The sequence below is a fragment of the Schistosoma mansoni genome, chromosome W, assembly GCF_000237925.1.
Source record: "Schistosoma mansoni strain Puerto Rico chromosome W, complete genome".
NCBI classification, from domain to species: domain Eukaryota; kingdom Metazoa; phylum Platyhelminthes; class Trematoda; order Strigeidida; family Schistosomatidae; genus Schistosoma; species Schistosoma mansoni.
This window is the reverse complement of record NC_031502.1, coordinates 21,593,623-21,611,686: the sequence shown is the minus strand read 5'-3', so window position 1 is coordinate 21,611,686 and position 18,064 is coordinate 21,593,623. Positions and strand designations below refer to the sequence as shown.

The window sequence follows — 18,064 nt, the reverse complement described above, 5'->3', positions numbered from 1 at the left end:
CGTTTGACAGTGTGGACCGGAGAACATTATGGAAACTCCTTCCACATTATGGTGTAACTAAGACTTCGTCAACATCATACGAAATTCATACGATGGACTACATTGCAAAGTCGTGCATAGAGGACAGCTGACAGACACATTACAAGTGAGGATTGGTGTCACACAAGGCTGATGAATGACTGGATTATGAAGACCTCGATATCGGAGGGAATGTACGGAATACAATGGGCATGTTGGGTGAAACTAGACGATTCGGACTTCGCAGATAACCTAGTTCCACTATCCCATACACATCGACAAATCCAGGTCGAAACAAACAGTGTAACAGCAGTAGACCTCAACATAAACAAGGGAAATAGCAACATCCTCAAACATAACACAGAACACCCACCCAGTTACCCTTAATGGAGAAAGTCTGACAGAGGTGGAAACGGTCACGCAACTGCCTGGACAGCATCACTGATGAACAAATAGGACCTAATGCAAACGTAAAGGCGAGGGTTGGCAAAGCAAGGGCCGCATTCCTACAGTTGAAGTCATCGATTTCAAAACAACTGTCAAGCAACATCAAATCATCTTCAGTGCAAACGTCAAGATAGTTTTTTCTGTTGGTCGGCGGCCTATGCTACTCCACGAGTGGTAACAGGAGTAATGATAATGATTACCATACATAATTGAGGCAGTCTACACAAGATTAACACATAAGCTAAAAGAGACTCAAGAATCGCAGTTCTAAGCACCAGTGGGAAGGTCAACACAACCAATACGGATATGAACCACAATATGGTGCGTCTGGTTTCCTGAGACAAGTTATGCCTAAGTCCAAAAGCACACAAGAAATCATCCAGATCTTATGATTCAAGCTAAGATATACGTGCATGAATGACAATTACATAAAACCAGGCTTGTTTTGACTGGATAACATTGGTGTATCTAAGCAAAAAGACTCTTGTCTTCAGTGGGAACTATCCTGTATCAGACTTTTATTTTTAATATCTGAGTGAACAGCCTAGACGTTTGACTAAACATGGGAACTTAGTATCATGAGGAGCTACAAAATAGTTGAAGTATCAGACGTTTGACTAAAAATGGCAACAAATCCAGTCATTAACTGCCACTATGAATCGTACAACAGAAATATCTGCAAGCATATCTACACTGGAGTACTATGGTGCTAAACATATTTAGTGCAGTTTGTTCTCCAATTCCCTAAAATAATGTGAAGTGCATTTAGAATACATGGTCACTTAAAAACGTTATGAATTCGCGCTAGTTAGTTATTCCACCCGTGATCGCTGACAAACACCAACATATGTACATATATACATATATATAAACATATATACACGGTAACAACTCGTAAAGCGGAAGACAAATAATTTGCTACCGAACACAAACCAGGTAGTCGTATTGAGTCAAAAAACTTATTCACACACAAAATATGGTCAAAAGATCTATTGATTAAAAGATCAGATTATGTCTACATTCTAAAACCATAAACTGACTGACCGAAAGACGAAAAATAGAAAACACACAAGGCCATATGGAAAACTCCAATTTTCGCGCTTTGAGCGCAGTCACAATATACAGCGCACAATTGAACAAAAGGTTTACATAGATTGGTTATTTAATTTAGGTGCAATCTATTATGTTCTATTCAGCCCACATGATGGATTAGTATAATAATACATCATACTCTAGGGTTCTTGCTATTACAGGGCTTCGGTGTGTTTTGAATCAGATAAACAGATTAGTTCTTTATAAAGCCATATAATGCATGCTGATTCAGTTTCAGATTTGTGTAGTAAGGACAAAAGGCATATATACTATGTTATTCCTTTTCTATCATGCTTCTTTGAATGCCTAGTCTTCTCTTAAATGAGTCAATTCAAGGTGTGGACACCATTGCTTCGGTTAACTGGTTCCAGGAATTGATGACTCGTTGTGAAAATCTGTATGCCACTATTATTTTGTTCGTTCTTTGCTTGTCTATTATCCTGCTATGTCCTCTGGTTAAAATTATTATTAGGTTCATTGGCAACGTCATTTGATTGCGAATTGTTAAAAACCACAATTGTACTAGCTTTATTACAGAACATTAGAGATCCAACCACATTTGACTTACGAAGCTCCTCGTCTCTCTTGGACTTATTCTTCACATATACAGTGATAATGTCTGTCAAGTAACTTTCCTCCAAATTCTAGAGAGGAGTGATCATGCAGTCATCTTGTTCAAGTCCATGGCTGAGATGGCCTGTCAAACAGTTGCCCCGGCCCATCCTGACATGTGGACCGCAGAATAACACTTTATTATGACATTGGAATTGGGATTCTTCCATTATTTTCTTCATGGAAGGATCTTCGTCTACAATTTCTTAGGTTAAGTGGTTTTTCGATAGGGCTAACAAAAGTGCTTATACTAAATGATTATTCCTTTTGTTGTGACTTTAAGCCTAGCTAGTTATCACGTGATTTATTCTCCAATCGTAATGTGACTTATTCAATCTTATCACTGTGACAAACCAATGACGTTTGACTGGTATGATAAGCTTGGCGTCTTTATTGGTCCTTTGTTCTCCCAGCCCGTCCAACTGAATCAAGAACGCCAATAACAGCTTCCACTATGCAAACTATTTATTTCAAACATACTTGGTTTATATATCAGCCAAATGGACCACATAACACCATGAAATAGGAAATAACATTTACATAATATCACACCCAAATTTGTCTGTGAACGTGAGAGACGGTAACCAATAAAGAGAATATAATTTAGAAACAGTAAATCATATAATAATAATCTGCAATTCAAAATGAAAATTGTGATAAGAGGAATATAGATATACATAATCTACTTACTGAGCAGTTATGTAATAGGAATATATATAATATTAGTACACTAATCGTTCTCAGACTTTACCCACCTAACGGGCTTCTGTGTCTAGTAGCAGTGGATCACCAATACCTCCAGGCAAGAACCTAGGTATATTAACGATGGTACAGGAAAAAAAGAAATTGTTAAATCATAATAATAAATTATCCTTAGTCCTTAAGAATTAGTCAAGTTTCCTCTTAAAGGACTCCTGGGAGGTCGCTTGGACTAGCTCAGTCGGCAGCGAATTCCAACATTTGACAACTCTTATGGAGTAGAAGTTGTGTCTACAGTCTGTTCTATGTTGGGTCTTCAGTTTCTGGGTGTTACCTCTCAGGTTGGTGTTGTGACTAAGCTTAAGCAGATGTTTAAGGGGATGACCAGAAATGTTAAGGATACTGTAAGTCATAAGAAGGTCAGCTCTAAGACGCCTTTACTCTAACGGGTAAAGGTTAAGTGATTGGAGGCGCTCTTCTTAAGGTTTGAATTTGAGTCCCCGAACTGATTTCGTGGCTCGACGTTGAATACGTTCCAGAGTGTCCTTATCCTTTTGGAGGTAGGGAGGAAATACTATGTTTCCGTACTCCAAACGGGGACGAATATAACTGTTGAAGATTATGTAGAAGGTTCTACCGTCAAACTGGCCGAAAATGCGCCTCAATGTTACTAGTGCAAGGTTTGCTTGAAAGGCGTTTTTGTCACAGCTAGCATACGACCTCAAGTCTTAGGGTACCAACACTCCTAAATCTTTTTCGACTTGAGAAACTTCTAGAGAGGAGTCTCCTAAGTTGCAACTGTAATCTGCAACATGTCGCAGATGGAATACTTTGCACTTTGAAGTGTTGATGGTAAGTCCGTTGTTGTTTGCCCAAATTTGAAGTCGAGACAGATCCTCTTGAAGTGCTTGTATATCCTCTTGGTTGCGTATCTCTCTCCAAAGTTTCAAATCATCAGCAAAAAGCAGTAAGTCAGATGAAACTTGTTGAGGAAGATCGTTAATGTAAATCAAGAAGAGAGGAGGTCCTAGTATTCAGCCCTGTGGGACATCACTAGGACATTCCATAGTCTGAGAGAGAGTGAAGTTAACCCTGACCTTAAAGTGTCGATTTTTTAGGTATGAAGTGGGCCAGTCAATTAAAGGTGGTCTGACACTTAATCGTTTAAGCTTGTTGATAAGACATATGTGGTTGACCCTATCAAAATCTTTTGAGAATTCCAGGCAAATGGCGTCAACCTTCCCCTTGCGATCAAGGATGCTTTTCCACCTGTCCACTGTGATCAGCAGGTTGGTTATACAAGGGTGACCCTTCCTGAAACCATGCTGTTGTGATGAGAACTTTAAGGATAATAAATATTCTTATATACCGCTGTATATTAGGGATTCCATAGTTTTGGAAGGTATGGAGAGAAGGACCGCTGGTCGGTAGCTTGAGGGTTCACTGTGTCGACCTCCTTTGAAAATCGGTGTGATGTGAGCCAGCTTCCATATTTCCGGCAGTTTGCCTCGGCTTGGCCAATGTGCAAACATCACGCTAAGTGGTGTCGCCAGGATTGAAGCTGCCTCCCTCAGTATAGCAGAATGAACAATATCCGGACCTGGAGAAGTGTCTTTTCTTAGATGCTGCAGTTTACGGAGCACCAGGTCAGCACTCGGGTCCCCTTCGGAAAGTCCTGCACAGGTTCAGGTGAAGCTTTCGTCAGTGTAGTTGATTTGGGTCGATTGAAATGTTCGAGAGTATTGTTCAGCCAAAAGGTTAGCGGCATCACCGTCGTTATTGGTCGGGCCATTAGGACCTAGCAGTTGGGAAACTTCAAATTCGGCTTGTCAAAGAGAGGTTACATAACGGAATAAGCTTTTCGAATTGTAGACAAATTTATCGATAAGCTTTGTCTTGTACTGAAGCCTATCTTCTCTTATGGCCTTTGTGCATATGTTCCTTATATGCTTGTATTGCCTGTACGTGCCGTTGTTATCACTTCGTTTGTATTCAGCCCAACAGTGCCTTCTGCAGCTTAGCAAAGGAAGACTGCGGTTCTTGACGATGTAGGTTGCTTGTAGTTTTTGGGGACCGTTTGAGGAACTGAATGCTCAGTAGCACATAAGATCATGTGCAGTAAAAAATCCCAATGAGCATCCACTTCAAGTTGAGGGTGAACATCCCAATCCACCTGTTGTAGATAGCCCTGTAAAGCTAACACATTCAACCGTTTGAAATTCCAGCGCCTGTTGTTAGTGGAATATCTTAGCTCCGTTTTGCTGACAAAACTGAAGGATAGGACGGCGTGATCACTTTTCCCCAGGGGAGCCAGGATTGAGGGGTCGTCGACTAGGAATTCTTCATTTGTGAATACCCAGTCTAAGCGCGATGGCGTCTGATTGTTTCTCCAACGAGTTGCCGACTTCACATTTTCGAATAATCCAAGATCATCGATGAGGTTGAAGAACCGAGCTTCAGTAGAGTTGTCACCTCCAATGTAGGTATGTCCCGCGAAGTTGATCCTAGGAAGATTGAAGTCCTCTAGAATCAGGATATGAGAGAATCCAAGACGCGTAGAGCGGGTTAATCCTTCCAGCATACGATTGTTGTACTGGATGTCAGCCACGGGCTTCCTGTAGATGAACCTAACTAGACACCTCGAGGTGGTAGACAATCTTACTGAGCACCATACTGATTCATCAAGATTGAGAAACTCTTGGTTGTGAAGTTGGTTTATCTCCAGGCATGATCGTATGTATAAGATTACTCCATCCCCCATTCCCATTTTTTTGTCGTTGCGAAACAAAGACATCCCAGGTATTGCTAGCTCCTAGTCCATAAACTGAGAAGATATCCAAGTTTCAGATATTCCTATCAGATGAGCATTATTAGCATTGCTAAGTTCACGCAGCTCGTCCATTTTATTTGGTAAACTCGTGGTGTCCAACTTGCCTTTGTGCTCGATCCTGGCGTCATGTGGCCTATCCGGATCGTATGGATCACACATAATTATGATACATCGGACTACCGTGTACCTGAAACCGTGCCGGATAACGATAAGAGAACTCAAAGAGATCGATCGGTTCACATAAGCTCTCAACAAAGCTGCTGGATGTTGGAAATTGTTTCACTTCACCAACACAGGAATATCCAACCTTGAATGTACGACCCTGGGGTATTTCTTGTAACTCGAGATGACGGTGCCTGAGGAAATGTAATTATTGGTATGGGATTTATTATGCTTTCAGAAAATTCTCCGGAAATGATGAGGAAAATATTAGGGGGATATATTCATCACATGTGCGCGTATATCCTAGTGCCAAAAGTGCTCTGGATTGTAGAGATGTTTCGGCCAGCTGCAAGGTACAGTGTATATTCACCTTTTTATACGGATTTCTCTGAATAGATTAGCATTCAACCAGCTGTCAAATACTTTTGGGAATATCAGTATTATGTAACACGTCTCATTGCACGTCATCACGCCAGTTCGCTGATTGCCTATGCAATTAAACGTGGGTAGATATTGTGCAACTATTATTGTTCTACAGATGTTAAAAAAACAGATTCTGACGAAGATGTACATGTAGGTATGGTGCGGTTGCTGAATACAGAGACGGGAAAAAAGTTGCTCTTACGTTCTTTCACGGACCGTATCACGTGCATTGATTTTGCACTCCTCAGCGAAGCGCTTTTAGGCATCCTCGACCACTCCGGAGCTGTTAATGTTTTTAAAGTTAGTAACATGTATATCTAAAACTCCGATTTTGCAATTATAGATTGATCAGTACGGTCGGTTTACAACGGATTTTAGAGAAAACATGATAATTAAGCGTCTACAAGATAAGTTATCATGAGATTTTGGCGCAGAATTCAATTATACATCTGGATAGAGTTGTGGCATTATAGCTGATGTCAGTTCATGATGAAAACCCTAAGTATAATTCCTAACCTTAACCATGAACTGTAAATCATAATTTGAATTCTTCACACAGGTTTATAACCCTCATTTAGTCTTAGTTATTACGTTGACACTCTCAGATTCACTCTAGCGTCGCTCAAATGTCGTCCATAATTTATAGTCTCATCTTTAACCCTAAACCTTAACCCTAATCCTAAACCATACCAACATACCGACAACACTGAAACTATGTGGTCGAGGCTAAAAGAATTTTCGGGACTTTGTCATGGTAAAAGAGGTTGACTACTATGGAGCCACAAGGATGAGTTGCTGTGCCGGATGCACTACGATTTTAAAACTTCTGAACCTATATCTGACCTTGACAAGTTTTTGATTCATGTAAAAGAACAGTATCCCCTTTAATTTTTGAGTTTTGTATAATATATTTTTACTGTATGCTAACTGTCTTCTGATTGGCTAGAAAAGTTGCTCTTACGTTCTTTCACGGACCGTATCACGTGCATTGATTTTGCACTCCTCAGCGAAGCGCTTTTAGGCATCCTCGACCACTCCGGAGCTGTTAATGTTTTTAAAGTTAGTAACATGTATATCTAAAACTCCGATTTTGCAATTATAGATTGATCAGGGGTTGTGTTCTGAAGACCTGATGACTTCGTCATTATTCTTCTCACTAAATCCACCAGAAAATTTTGTTCCTTTGGACGTTTCTTCGCTTGTGTGGTGTCCGTGGTTGCATGGGTCTAAAACTGCACTCCCACTTGCAAATGATGTGCATGATGATGTATTTGTCCCGCCACGTGACCCAAGCCTTGTGTTAGCGTATTCTGCTCATCATAAGGTACAATATTTCTGTAATTTTGGTTCAATTACAACACTTTGCATGTCATACTTTTTTATATCTCGTTTAGTGTGCTTCTAATATTCTGCCTAATATGTGAGCTCCCTAAAGAATATTTTGTTCTGGTTCTGATGTTATTTTGCACTTGTCGACGGATCGTTAGTAAGGATGTTGGTATGACCGTGATGTCGATACGACAGGTCATCCCACTGACATATCTACAAAAGAAGGTGTTAACGCTTGCTAGTAAATTCATTTTTCAACAGTGTTACAATCAGCTGCCAAGTAGTTTGTTCCCAAACTTGTGAAGTAGGAATATGCTTCTTTATAAGGTATGGAAAATGAAGGGTTATCAAATGCAAAGTCATTGTTAGGTGATTTTAATGTCAAGTCACCTCAGATCCTATCATATAGTATTTGGGGTAGCTTTATTCCTGTCGTGACACAGCAAAAGTGCAATGGTGTTGGTACTTGGAAACGTTCTAACCGGGTTTTAATATCTTCGGTTGAAACCAGCAACATCATATGTAGTGAATTTTCGGCTCTCCGATGCTCAGTGGCTAAGTTGTGGGCAACTTTGGCTCCTTTCATTATGATCAGAAAGCAACTCAGGGGGGGGGCTAGTTCTTAGGCATTAGAACCTTATCGATATTCCATTGTTTTCGTTTTTTTGAGGATCAAATATTTTAATCTGTTGATGCTAATTCGACATTCGTAACCGTAGTTTAAGGCTTTTGGTTCCCACTTGCGATTACTCCATACAAAAACATGACCACAGTGATTCATTTTCTTGGAATTTGTAGTAAATCGCGAAATTTTGGTTCCAGTACTTGCGTCAGAATATTACGCAGAACCTCTGCTTGTTTGTGTTGAAAGTTTCTAAGCAACCTCAGTGTCATGTTTTATATTAGTAGGATAGTACTATTCATTCTTACTATTCATTTGTGGCAAGAGAAATTTTCAATTTATCTTTCACCTTAAAAACCTTATGGATCTCACTATCTCTTTAACCTGCAGCAATGGACTCGCGTATAAACAGCCTCACCTCTGTTTTTATTTCGAAATCCAGGTAATTCATCACTCGTTTTGAACTTACAAAACGATACCTTTCTAACATCTAGCATATTCTTACGTGCTTGAAGTTCTCTTCTATATCTGGTCTTACCAATTCTAGCTCTCGAAATATTTCAACATTTTTTTCGACATTTAGATGAATTCACGAGTCGACCTAAGCTGCAGCACCATTGAAAACCTGGAAGCACTGGGCAGCCGTTTCTAGATTCGCAATAGTAGTCTAGATTAGATAGACTAGTGAATTCAACTGTCGAATCACTACAATCTCCACAAATTTAGATGAATATCAATACTATGATCACTGTCTTCGGAGTTTAAGTCAATAATGTCGAAAATACGGTTTTTGAAAGGGGAGGGGTTATTTCGGAGTTTCGAGTCTTTCGTGTCAGCTTCATGTTTCTTTTTCTCATAAATGGGGTTTCTGTGCCTGAAATTGAGCCAGATTTGAATACTACTTAAGTACTACACCTGGTACAAATGCTTAGTAGTCCAACTAGCCACATCTCATATCAACACACCAAGATGAAAGCATTAAGATTAGGTGCAATTGGAAACGACCAGTTGCGAAAATTTGAAACGTTGTAAAGTTGAGTGTTCTCTGTGATAAAGAAAATTGTTCACAACTCTAAATAACAGGAGTTCGTCTTTCGAAGATAGCTGGACGTTTATACAGATTAATAACTGGTCAAAGTTGTGTAATTATTATTTAACCTAATTTGATTCAAGCCATACTTTTTATGTGATCACAATGAAAAAAATAATTAATTATTATAGTACAGATCAGTCACCAATAATGGTAGCTAAAGAAAGTTTCATGTTCCTATTCCTACTTCGATTGTGAAAAAGAACAGACTCTCCGTTTTATCCAAAATCAATATGCGTACTAATTTTAACGGTCCTTATTAATTCAATTCTGAACGTGCCACGAGACTAGATGCCTGAAAAGATACTTTAGAGAGCCGGAATTGTATATAAATAAAAGTGTACGTAAACAACCATTCCTAAATGACATTTTAGCATTCGTGATGCAACATAATTATTTTTAGGCTGGTACTTTTATGATTTAACACATAATTATCAATTATTCACGGCTGTTTCGACTCAACCTTATGGACACTTATCAATAGTACTGTTTTCCATCACTTGTTGATGGGTGTTTTAATTATTAATTCTAACCATGGTTAAGGGTATCCTTTTAACCCCCCTAAAACTATTTTCCGGAATAATATCCCCGTCTCAATCCGTTATTGGAGGGTTCCCTTCCTGAATTTGGCCAGCTTCCTTACCCCAAACCTTGGATTTAACCTCCAATATATTAAAATATGGAGCGATTGGGAATTTTTATAAAAAGGAAAAAAATTAATTGGTTACCTTGAAAAAAGCAATTACCCCTTTGGTAATTTTCCAGGTAAAACCCCCCATTTTGGAAATTATGAAGAATAGACCTTATCCATTTATTATTTTAAAGGTAAAAGTTATAAATGTGGGTTTAGTTGTTGAACTTCTTCAAAATCACTTTTCACAATATGCTCAGTCGGGAGTATCAACGTCTTGGAGTGAAAAACAACTTATTGATGCTATAGAAGGATGTACAACAGAGTCATTATGTTATGCTGAGTTATCCGACCATTCTGATGCGATTACTGCTTTGTCATTAAGTCGTGATGCTACTTGTTTGGGTTCTGCCAGTCTGGACGGTAAAGTCTGTATATATTCCTTAGTTAGTCGAATGACTGGGGATATGAAGTACAAATTGAGGTTAGTTTGTTTTTTCTGACTATCTATCATTTTCTAGTACCCTGCTTTTATTTGATTGTACATGGATATATTTAAAATATATACTAATTGATCCACTGACTATTAACTATTACCGTGTGTAGTGTGCGGCTACATTGGAACCAAGATTTTGGTGCAATGAGTTTGATGTTGCGTATCAGTCGGTCATTTAGAGAAGTAACCGATGCGAATACCTGTTAACCTAGATTTTGTGCTAGTTTACTCTCGTACTTTCAGAATCTTATGAGGACATATGATTCTCATGGGATTTGAACTCGTTATCCAATATGATAGGCTTTAAGTCGGTTTCATCCAACTACTGTCGCCTTAACCACATCAAGTTAATCCGTAATGACTACTACTGTGTTAGGATCACAGATCCTTAGGTAAACCGGTTGGCGTAAGCTTATCAACTGATGTAGTTAGAGGAGTGTTTGTTAGGTTATACTAAACAACATAATTTTATGACACGGAATAAAAATATCTAAGAGTGGTTAGATAGTATCGTCTCATACTATAGTGTTTTAGTTCGTTTCGCGTGAAAAAAAGGATTTTTCGAAATTTTTACTGGTTTCGCATTGTAGCTGAGTTGATGTCCTGATGTATCTTCGCATTTTATTTGACAGTGGAACGTCTGCTCGTATCACAATGGTTATTAAATTTAACCACAAACATTTTCATTAACCTTATTAAGATAGTCACTTTGAACATTCGTCAATCGACCTCATGTATGTCGTTAAAAACTCCACTTCCTCTTGTATTCCTATGTTTTCAGCCGTTGTAACCTAAAATAATACACGGATTGTTTATAGGTTAGCTTAATTTATCTTTGACATATTCAGCTTTCTGCCTATTTAAGATGTTAAGCATCGTAAAATTGTAACTTATCTACTAAATATTGGTTTGATGTACCCTTCTTCAAGTCATAATATTTTTGCTCAAGGGTCAGTGTTGGTAACGGATTCTTCAAGTCGAAGTAGATTCTAGAATGGGATTTAAATTACTACTAATTTAGTAGAAGTTAAATCCCGTGATCAATAAGCTGTCGCTGTTATACTCAAACAACTGTTGAGTTATTCTAAGTAATAACAACTGGATATTTTATGTTTCACATCACTGACTGATTTTGGCTAGGCTATTGAAAATCAGGGAATACTAAAGAACTGTTCCGTTCCAATATGGGACTCCTCAGTCGTGGCCATTCACGACCCCACGAGAGATGGAGTTTAGGACCTTCAGGCTTCTCAACAAGTGCCTTACCTTCAGATTACTGAGTTTGTATTAGGAAACTTCAAATTAGGTAATTTTCACAACATCTCATAATAACAACTGAAATACATATTTCAGCGAGTTTTTTCGCTAATTTAACATTCTTACACATTTTATGCCTAGTTGGTTTTTTTTAATTTGAAGGTACTTTTTCTCATTCTTATACTCTTGAGCTATACTAATATAGTGAAAAAGAGATTCATGTGTTTGTTTTCGTTTGCTATATATTCACATAATGTAGGCCAATTCATGTATTTTCTCCTCATGGTGGACTACCACTGTATGCTTTAATATTTCTGGACAACGTGTTACATAATGATGAAAGGTACATCTCGTTTCCTTTGTTCAGTTCATTCACATATTCTTTTTTTATTAATGTTATCCCATTATTGATAAGTGACTTAATTTTTATTACCGTAATCCCGTTCGATTTTTCCTCTAAGAAAACGAAGTTAACATGTTTTCAATCCCTCAAAAATAAATCTCTACCTTGAAGCGGGAAGTACCAACACATCCTCTATACAAGACGATTACGAAGAAATATGGGAGAGAATGTCCTTAGAATCAAAAATAAGGAGGTTACCTGTTAAAAATAATACAGTTGGAATAAGAACGCAACTGAAATTTTAGCTTTAACTAAGGAATGCTTCACTATTTCGAAAGAAAAAGACTGTGATAGAATTGCCACTGGCTTCTGTTCTGATGGCATTATTTCAAAATGTAGAGTTATATGCCTTTCTAAAAGCCCTCTAGGAAGTGAAAGACCTATAGGTGTTAATTTAACACAGCTATTTTACGTCCCACAGATCCATTTTCATAGATTTACCACCTTGACATTTTTAATACCCAATCTCAGCATCAAAACACGTTTATGTTACAAGAACCACCGGGACAAAATATGTAAGATGTATCTAGGTCGTGTAGACTAAATGATGATTCCCAGTATACCAAAACACGTTACTATACCTTGAGATTATTTACATAGTGTTAGCACTGAATCCGAACAATTTTTTAAAGAAGACAATTACTAGTTACTTAATATCCTCAGTTTGAATAGGATATACTTGCACCACGGTTTTGTACTCTAAGACTTACGGGCTATTTACGTCTGGATGGTACCATACTGCTGCAAGCCTCCTGACCTTCTGACATACCTAGTTGGGTCTCGTCTACCACACTATTATCTCGTGAGTACAAACAAGTCATCACTTATGTTTCAAGGAAACATATACAACACTTCATTTTAGAATATGGTTGTTTCGTAACTAATTTTTATCAAGTACTTATTTGTGTGCTCCATACTTCAGGCATGAGGCCTAGTGATGCCAACCAAGATTCTCAAATCTGCAACCTTCTGGTTGTGAGCCAGATGCCTGACGATGAGGTTACTGCCTATTGGCTCGTAGGTAATTTACAAGTCATATGTAGTCTGCCTAAATTTTATACCACTGAGCTAGTAGACTCAAGATTTAAATATTGTATACTGAATCTTAAGTTTAGCAATAATATACTAAAATTTTCGAGCCTAGATTCATTACTTGCTTATGTGTCTATTAAGAGGAATACACTCAAAACTTTGAAACTAATATACTCTTCAACAAAATAAGGGTGGAGTTTGTAACATAAAATGAATTCATCATTCAATTTCAAGGCTTCTGATCAACACCTTGCTGTGAACCATCCAAATTTACGGCATACAGCAGGATCTAAGAAATAATAAAATATCGACATACTTAATTTTTGATAAAGTTTAAACGATAACTTGAAGTAAAACAGCAAACCAGAATAATCGAAATACGGAAACCCCACACCATAAAATCTAAGTGAGATGAGTTTTACTTATGTATATGTGGAAAATCTATCTGTATAGGGGAAGGAAGATGCGATCACAAATAATTGTGATGATGATTCTTGTGACTTAAGACAGTAATCAATGTCGCGAGTTAAATGCATTAATCGGAATTCAGACTACAATTTTCTCTATCTCGTGTCTACTATTCCGTTTGTAACCTGGCTCCCTAGATTTGACCAATTACACCTCGAACCCTCATAATTAATTCTAGGCCGACCTAAGCTAAGCTCCTATTAGTCCTCTATACTCAAGCCTTTCTCTATTTCCGGGCTTGGGTCGAAGAGAAAAGTCATCAACTAGCCTCCATTATTATCCAATTCAACCATGACTCAAAACTCATGCAATAATATAATTGAAATGATTGACTACACACCACACCAAATAAAAAAGCCATACTTTAAACACAATCATACCATAAATGGTAGAAAATGAAACAAACAATACACAATTAATTAGCTATAACTAAGGGATAGTAAAGTGTATAACAACAGTTGATGGGTCCACCGGAAGCTTACAATAATAAGAGGAATATAGAAATCCAATCTTATGGTTGCTTACTAATTAATCAATTTATAGTTAATAACAATCAGATAAATAGCTCCATAGGTTTAAACTTTCCCAATATTTACCCCCATTTTAACAATCATACTCATAATAAGTCAATATATAACTAAACGAGAAAATTAAAATTTATTTGTCTCATTCAATAAAATTTGATGGATTCCTGAGCCCCCATGGTTACAGAGTAAGTTCATAAGATTTGTTATAAAGAGCATGTTTCAGCTTTTTGTAATATTAGTTGGTAGGATACTGGTTGACCAATTGATGATGATATGAAAATTCGGCTACCTAATTTAATCTTTTTTTTTCAATTTTTAGTATAACATGGAGTTATCTTTTAACCGGTGCAGAGTCTAATCGTGAACTACGTCTTTGGTCATGTTCTGATTGGTCTTGTTTACAAGTTATACAATTTTGTTCTGTGATACCCAGTACAGATTTACTCAAATCTTTAAATATTTCATTATCGAAATCGAGCATAATATTAGCTGTTGATCGATCCGCCTCTTTTCTAGTTGCTACTGATGTAACACGAAGAGTAAGTGAAAGTAAAAGTCTATGTGCTTACGTAGTTTTTTCTTTTTAAAAGAAATTATAGTTCATGTATTTGATTGAGATCATTAAATGAATACTTTTTCTCGTGATGGATTTGTATTGTGTTTTGTAGTCCAATTCAATTATGATACACACTTCTCACGGTTATCCAAACCCACCGTACAAATGAGATGATTGAAATAAGTACAAAGGTTTAACTACTAAAACCGAATTATTTATCTAAACAAACATCAGGATATGTACAATTTTACCTCTTACTCAGACAAGGATACTTATTTTAATACTGTTAATTGAACCTCAGTCAGTCAGTCAGTCACAACGTAAAACTTCGTACGTACGTACATCAGTTCGAGTTGCCATACTACATTAGCATAGAGATGAAGTTGTCGATTCAAATCCCATAGTGGTAGAAGTAGTAAGAGTATAAGCATTATGTGAAAGATTAGGGTTTGAAGATGTTATTGAAAAAGTGTAATCCAATGAAATAAATTTGGAAAGAGAATAAGGATACGGACATGGAGAATTCTGAAGATTAGAATTTGGCAGAACGCAAAGAGTGGATATACCTTCGCCATTGCAAACGATTTTGAGCCATATCATTCAAGGTCTCTAACCATCGATTGCTATCATCTCACGAATCCCAACCAGGTAGTCTACACCTACCAACATGGTTAATTGAACCTAGTGAAAGTGTCCATGCACGCTTATTCCAGTGTTCTATTACTTAGAATAGGATTCTCTGACTGAATTTCGCAGTTGCCTGTAGTTTGTTTTTTTAATTAGATGGTGAAATGTTGTGTCTTGTTCAACTGTAGTGTCGATATTAAGTATTTTGCATGCTTGTCTATGCGAGCTTTTCTCAGAAACTATTTCTGCGTGAAATATATATTGAAAAATACCAATATCACATTCGCGACTTTCTTTATGGTCAATAGGTTGATGCAATTGTAGTTCTTCATCGATTGAGTTGTTTGAGACATATGTTTTGCATACCCATGCGTTGCACTTACACTTATGTGTTATGTTGGTTAACATAGCTCTGGTTGAAAGAATGCTTAAGGTCAGCCTAACCAAGACGCAACATTAATCGATGAAGTTATTGACTGTCGAAGTAAGCCGCGTTTAAAAATATAGACCTTTTGTGTATATAGGTTATGTGTCTTCAAAGTTTTTACCGTATATAGTTTCACGTTAGAGAATCGATGTAAATCATTAAATAAAGACTCATGTACTCATTTTTATTCACAATGAGCACTAGTGATACTACTACTACTACTCGGCTACCCAAATCGAAGTGGAGCGGAACTTGAACATGTGACCTAGTCGTTGAAAGTCTAACATCTTAGCGAATAAACCATTGTCAGAGAAAAAGAACGTATTAACCAAGGAGTGTTAGACTAACTTATAAAATTCCCCTCGTAAGAATTGAAATATTTACAAACGGTCATGTTAGTATTTGATTCAGACGTTTTGTTGTGAATGTTGGAAATAAAAATTATAATCTGTTCATATTTTTGTGTAAGATCCAATGTTATTAATTACATTTGGTCGTGTTTATTAGTTCACTTCATCATTAGATTGTATTCTACTATCTTAAAGTAGTCTTGATGTAATTAGAAATAGCGATCTATTACAACTAATCGGAATGGTTAGGCTTCCTTAGTAATGTCTAACGGATTTATGTACTCCGATCTTCTGTGTGTATTAACAGTGAAACAAAATTATTTACTATTTGCTACTTGTGTCAGTGGAGTACAAAATCGTACCAAATGAATATGTTTTACAAATGGTGATTTATTGAACCCCCAAGTATCGTAATTAAGCAGTTCAAAAAATCACATCGATCTCATGTGTTTATTTTTATGACTTTGCTCAGTTTCATTCAATCAACGGATCATTTAACGAAAGGATTCATTTTTGCGTTTGTTTTAATAAGTACAAAAAGTTGATCCTTAGTATCACTCTTATCAAACACATCGAATTTATTGCTTAATGTTGGTTTTTACTTTTAGAAACTTTCCTCTTTATTCTATATAATTGGCAGAATTTCTGTAAACTATTGTTGTAATAGTTTTTAGATTATAACTAATAGTAGAATCCAGGATATGTATTTTGTCATATCTCCAGGACTCGTTAGCTTGTTGTATCTGTATTCCACTGTTGATGTTCGCAGTATTACACAAACGCAGTAGTTGAAAGCGTGAGTCAATTGAAGCTAGACCACCAGGGAAAACCTGGAAGCACTGCTTGACGGCTGTTTCGTCCTATTGTGAGACTCCTCGACACACCATCGGATGCCGGCTCAGTGGTCTATCCGTTAAGTGCTCTGGCGCGAGACTGGTAGGACCTGGGTTCGAATCTAGCGAGTGCAGGATCGTGAATACACTCTGATGAGGGGTCGTACAATAGGAGGAAATGACCATCAAGCAGTGATTTCTGGTTGTCCGTGGCGGTATAGACTCACTTGAGTCACGCTTTCAAAATAGAAACACTAAATCTCCACAAAAACCCCTTCTGATAACAAACCCAATAGTTAGCACTTTCAAACACCGATGCGTTATCCATCAAGTTACTGAGCTTTAGAAGTCATTCATTTGTTCAATAGGTTTGATATTTGTTATTATTTCGCTAAAGTTTTCGATTTCTTGCTGCTTGATATTCAGGATTTAATTTTGATCCATGTTTAATAATATATATTTATATCACTAATGGATCTCCTGATACTGCTTCTTAGTTACAACTTTAGCTACAATCCGTCCCCTTATGTCAACGTAAATGAATTAAAATTCAGTCATAAGTGTGATCAATGAAAAAAAACCGTGTTCTAATAATCTTTGTTTTTATTCCGTTTAGGTACTGTATACACTTGAATTGGCCGTTGTAAAAGATGTTTCAAATGATAATGAAAGGTTATTGTCCTCTTCATCGTCATCAATGTTATCAGTATCGAAGAAGATATGCTGTTTCATTTCTATCGGAGAATTTTTGTTGACAACACCGTGTCTGTTGTTTGCTTTAGGCCCTTCTTCAAGGAAAGCTAAAATTGGTGTAGGTTAGTGCGTATCCATATGAGGATTATCTGTTGTATAAGTAGTAGTTAATCTCTTTGTTTTTTCTTAGAAAGAACACTTAGATCAACGTATTGGTATTTTATTCAGTGACCTCATAGTCATATTGGATTTCTGTTTGTTCTGTACTTGTTGTTTTCATCATTCTTTATTTAAATGAAAACAACATCAATATTTAAATTCATTTAGTATTGTTTGTTTGAATCTTCCCATCAATATGTTAGGATTGCAACTGGTCAGTCCCTAATTGGCATATGTGCGTACTGTGCGTATTGCCTCGATATAGCCTTAATTCACAAGCA

General features: G+C 37.1%; 1 protein-coding gene across 1 annotated transcript in view; it reads left to right on the top strand.

Moving 5' to 3' along the window:
- Positions 1-6,044: 6,044 nt before the first annotated feature.
- The window catches only part of Smp_130750 (hypothetical protein), a gene marked incomplete at both ends in the record, with an annotated part of 34,495 nt that continues 22,475 nt past the window's right edge, over positions 6,045-18,064 (top strand). Inside the window, 8 exons of the mRNA XM_018788962.1 lie at positions 6,045-6,064; positions 6,099-6,213; positions 6,257-6,362; positions 6,399-6,583; positions 7,386-7,607; positions 10,150-10,439; positions 11,968-12,051; positions 14,458-14,687. Coding sequence (XP_018654453.1) covers positions 6,045-6,064; positions 6,099-6,213; positions 6,257-6,362; positions 6,399-6,583; positions 7,386-7,607; positions 10,150-10,439; positions 11,968-12,051; positions 14,458-14,687 — 1,252 coding nt within the window. The remainder of the gene's footprint in view (positions 6,065-6,098; positions 6,214-6,256; positions 6,363-6,398; positions 6,584-7,385; positions 7,608-10,149; positions 10,440-11,967; positions 12,052-14,457; positions 14,688-18,064) is intronic.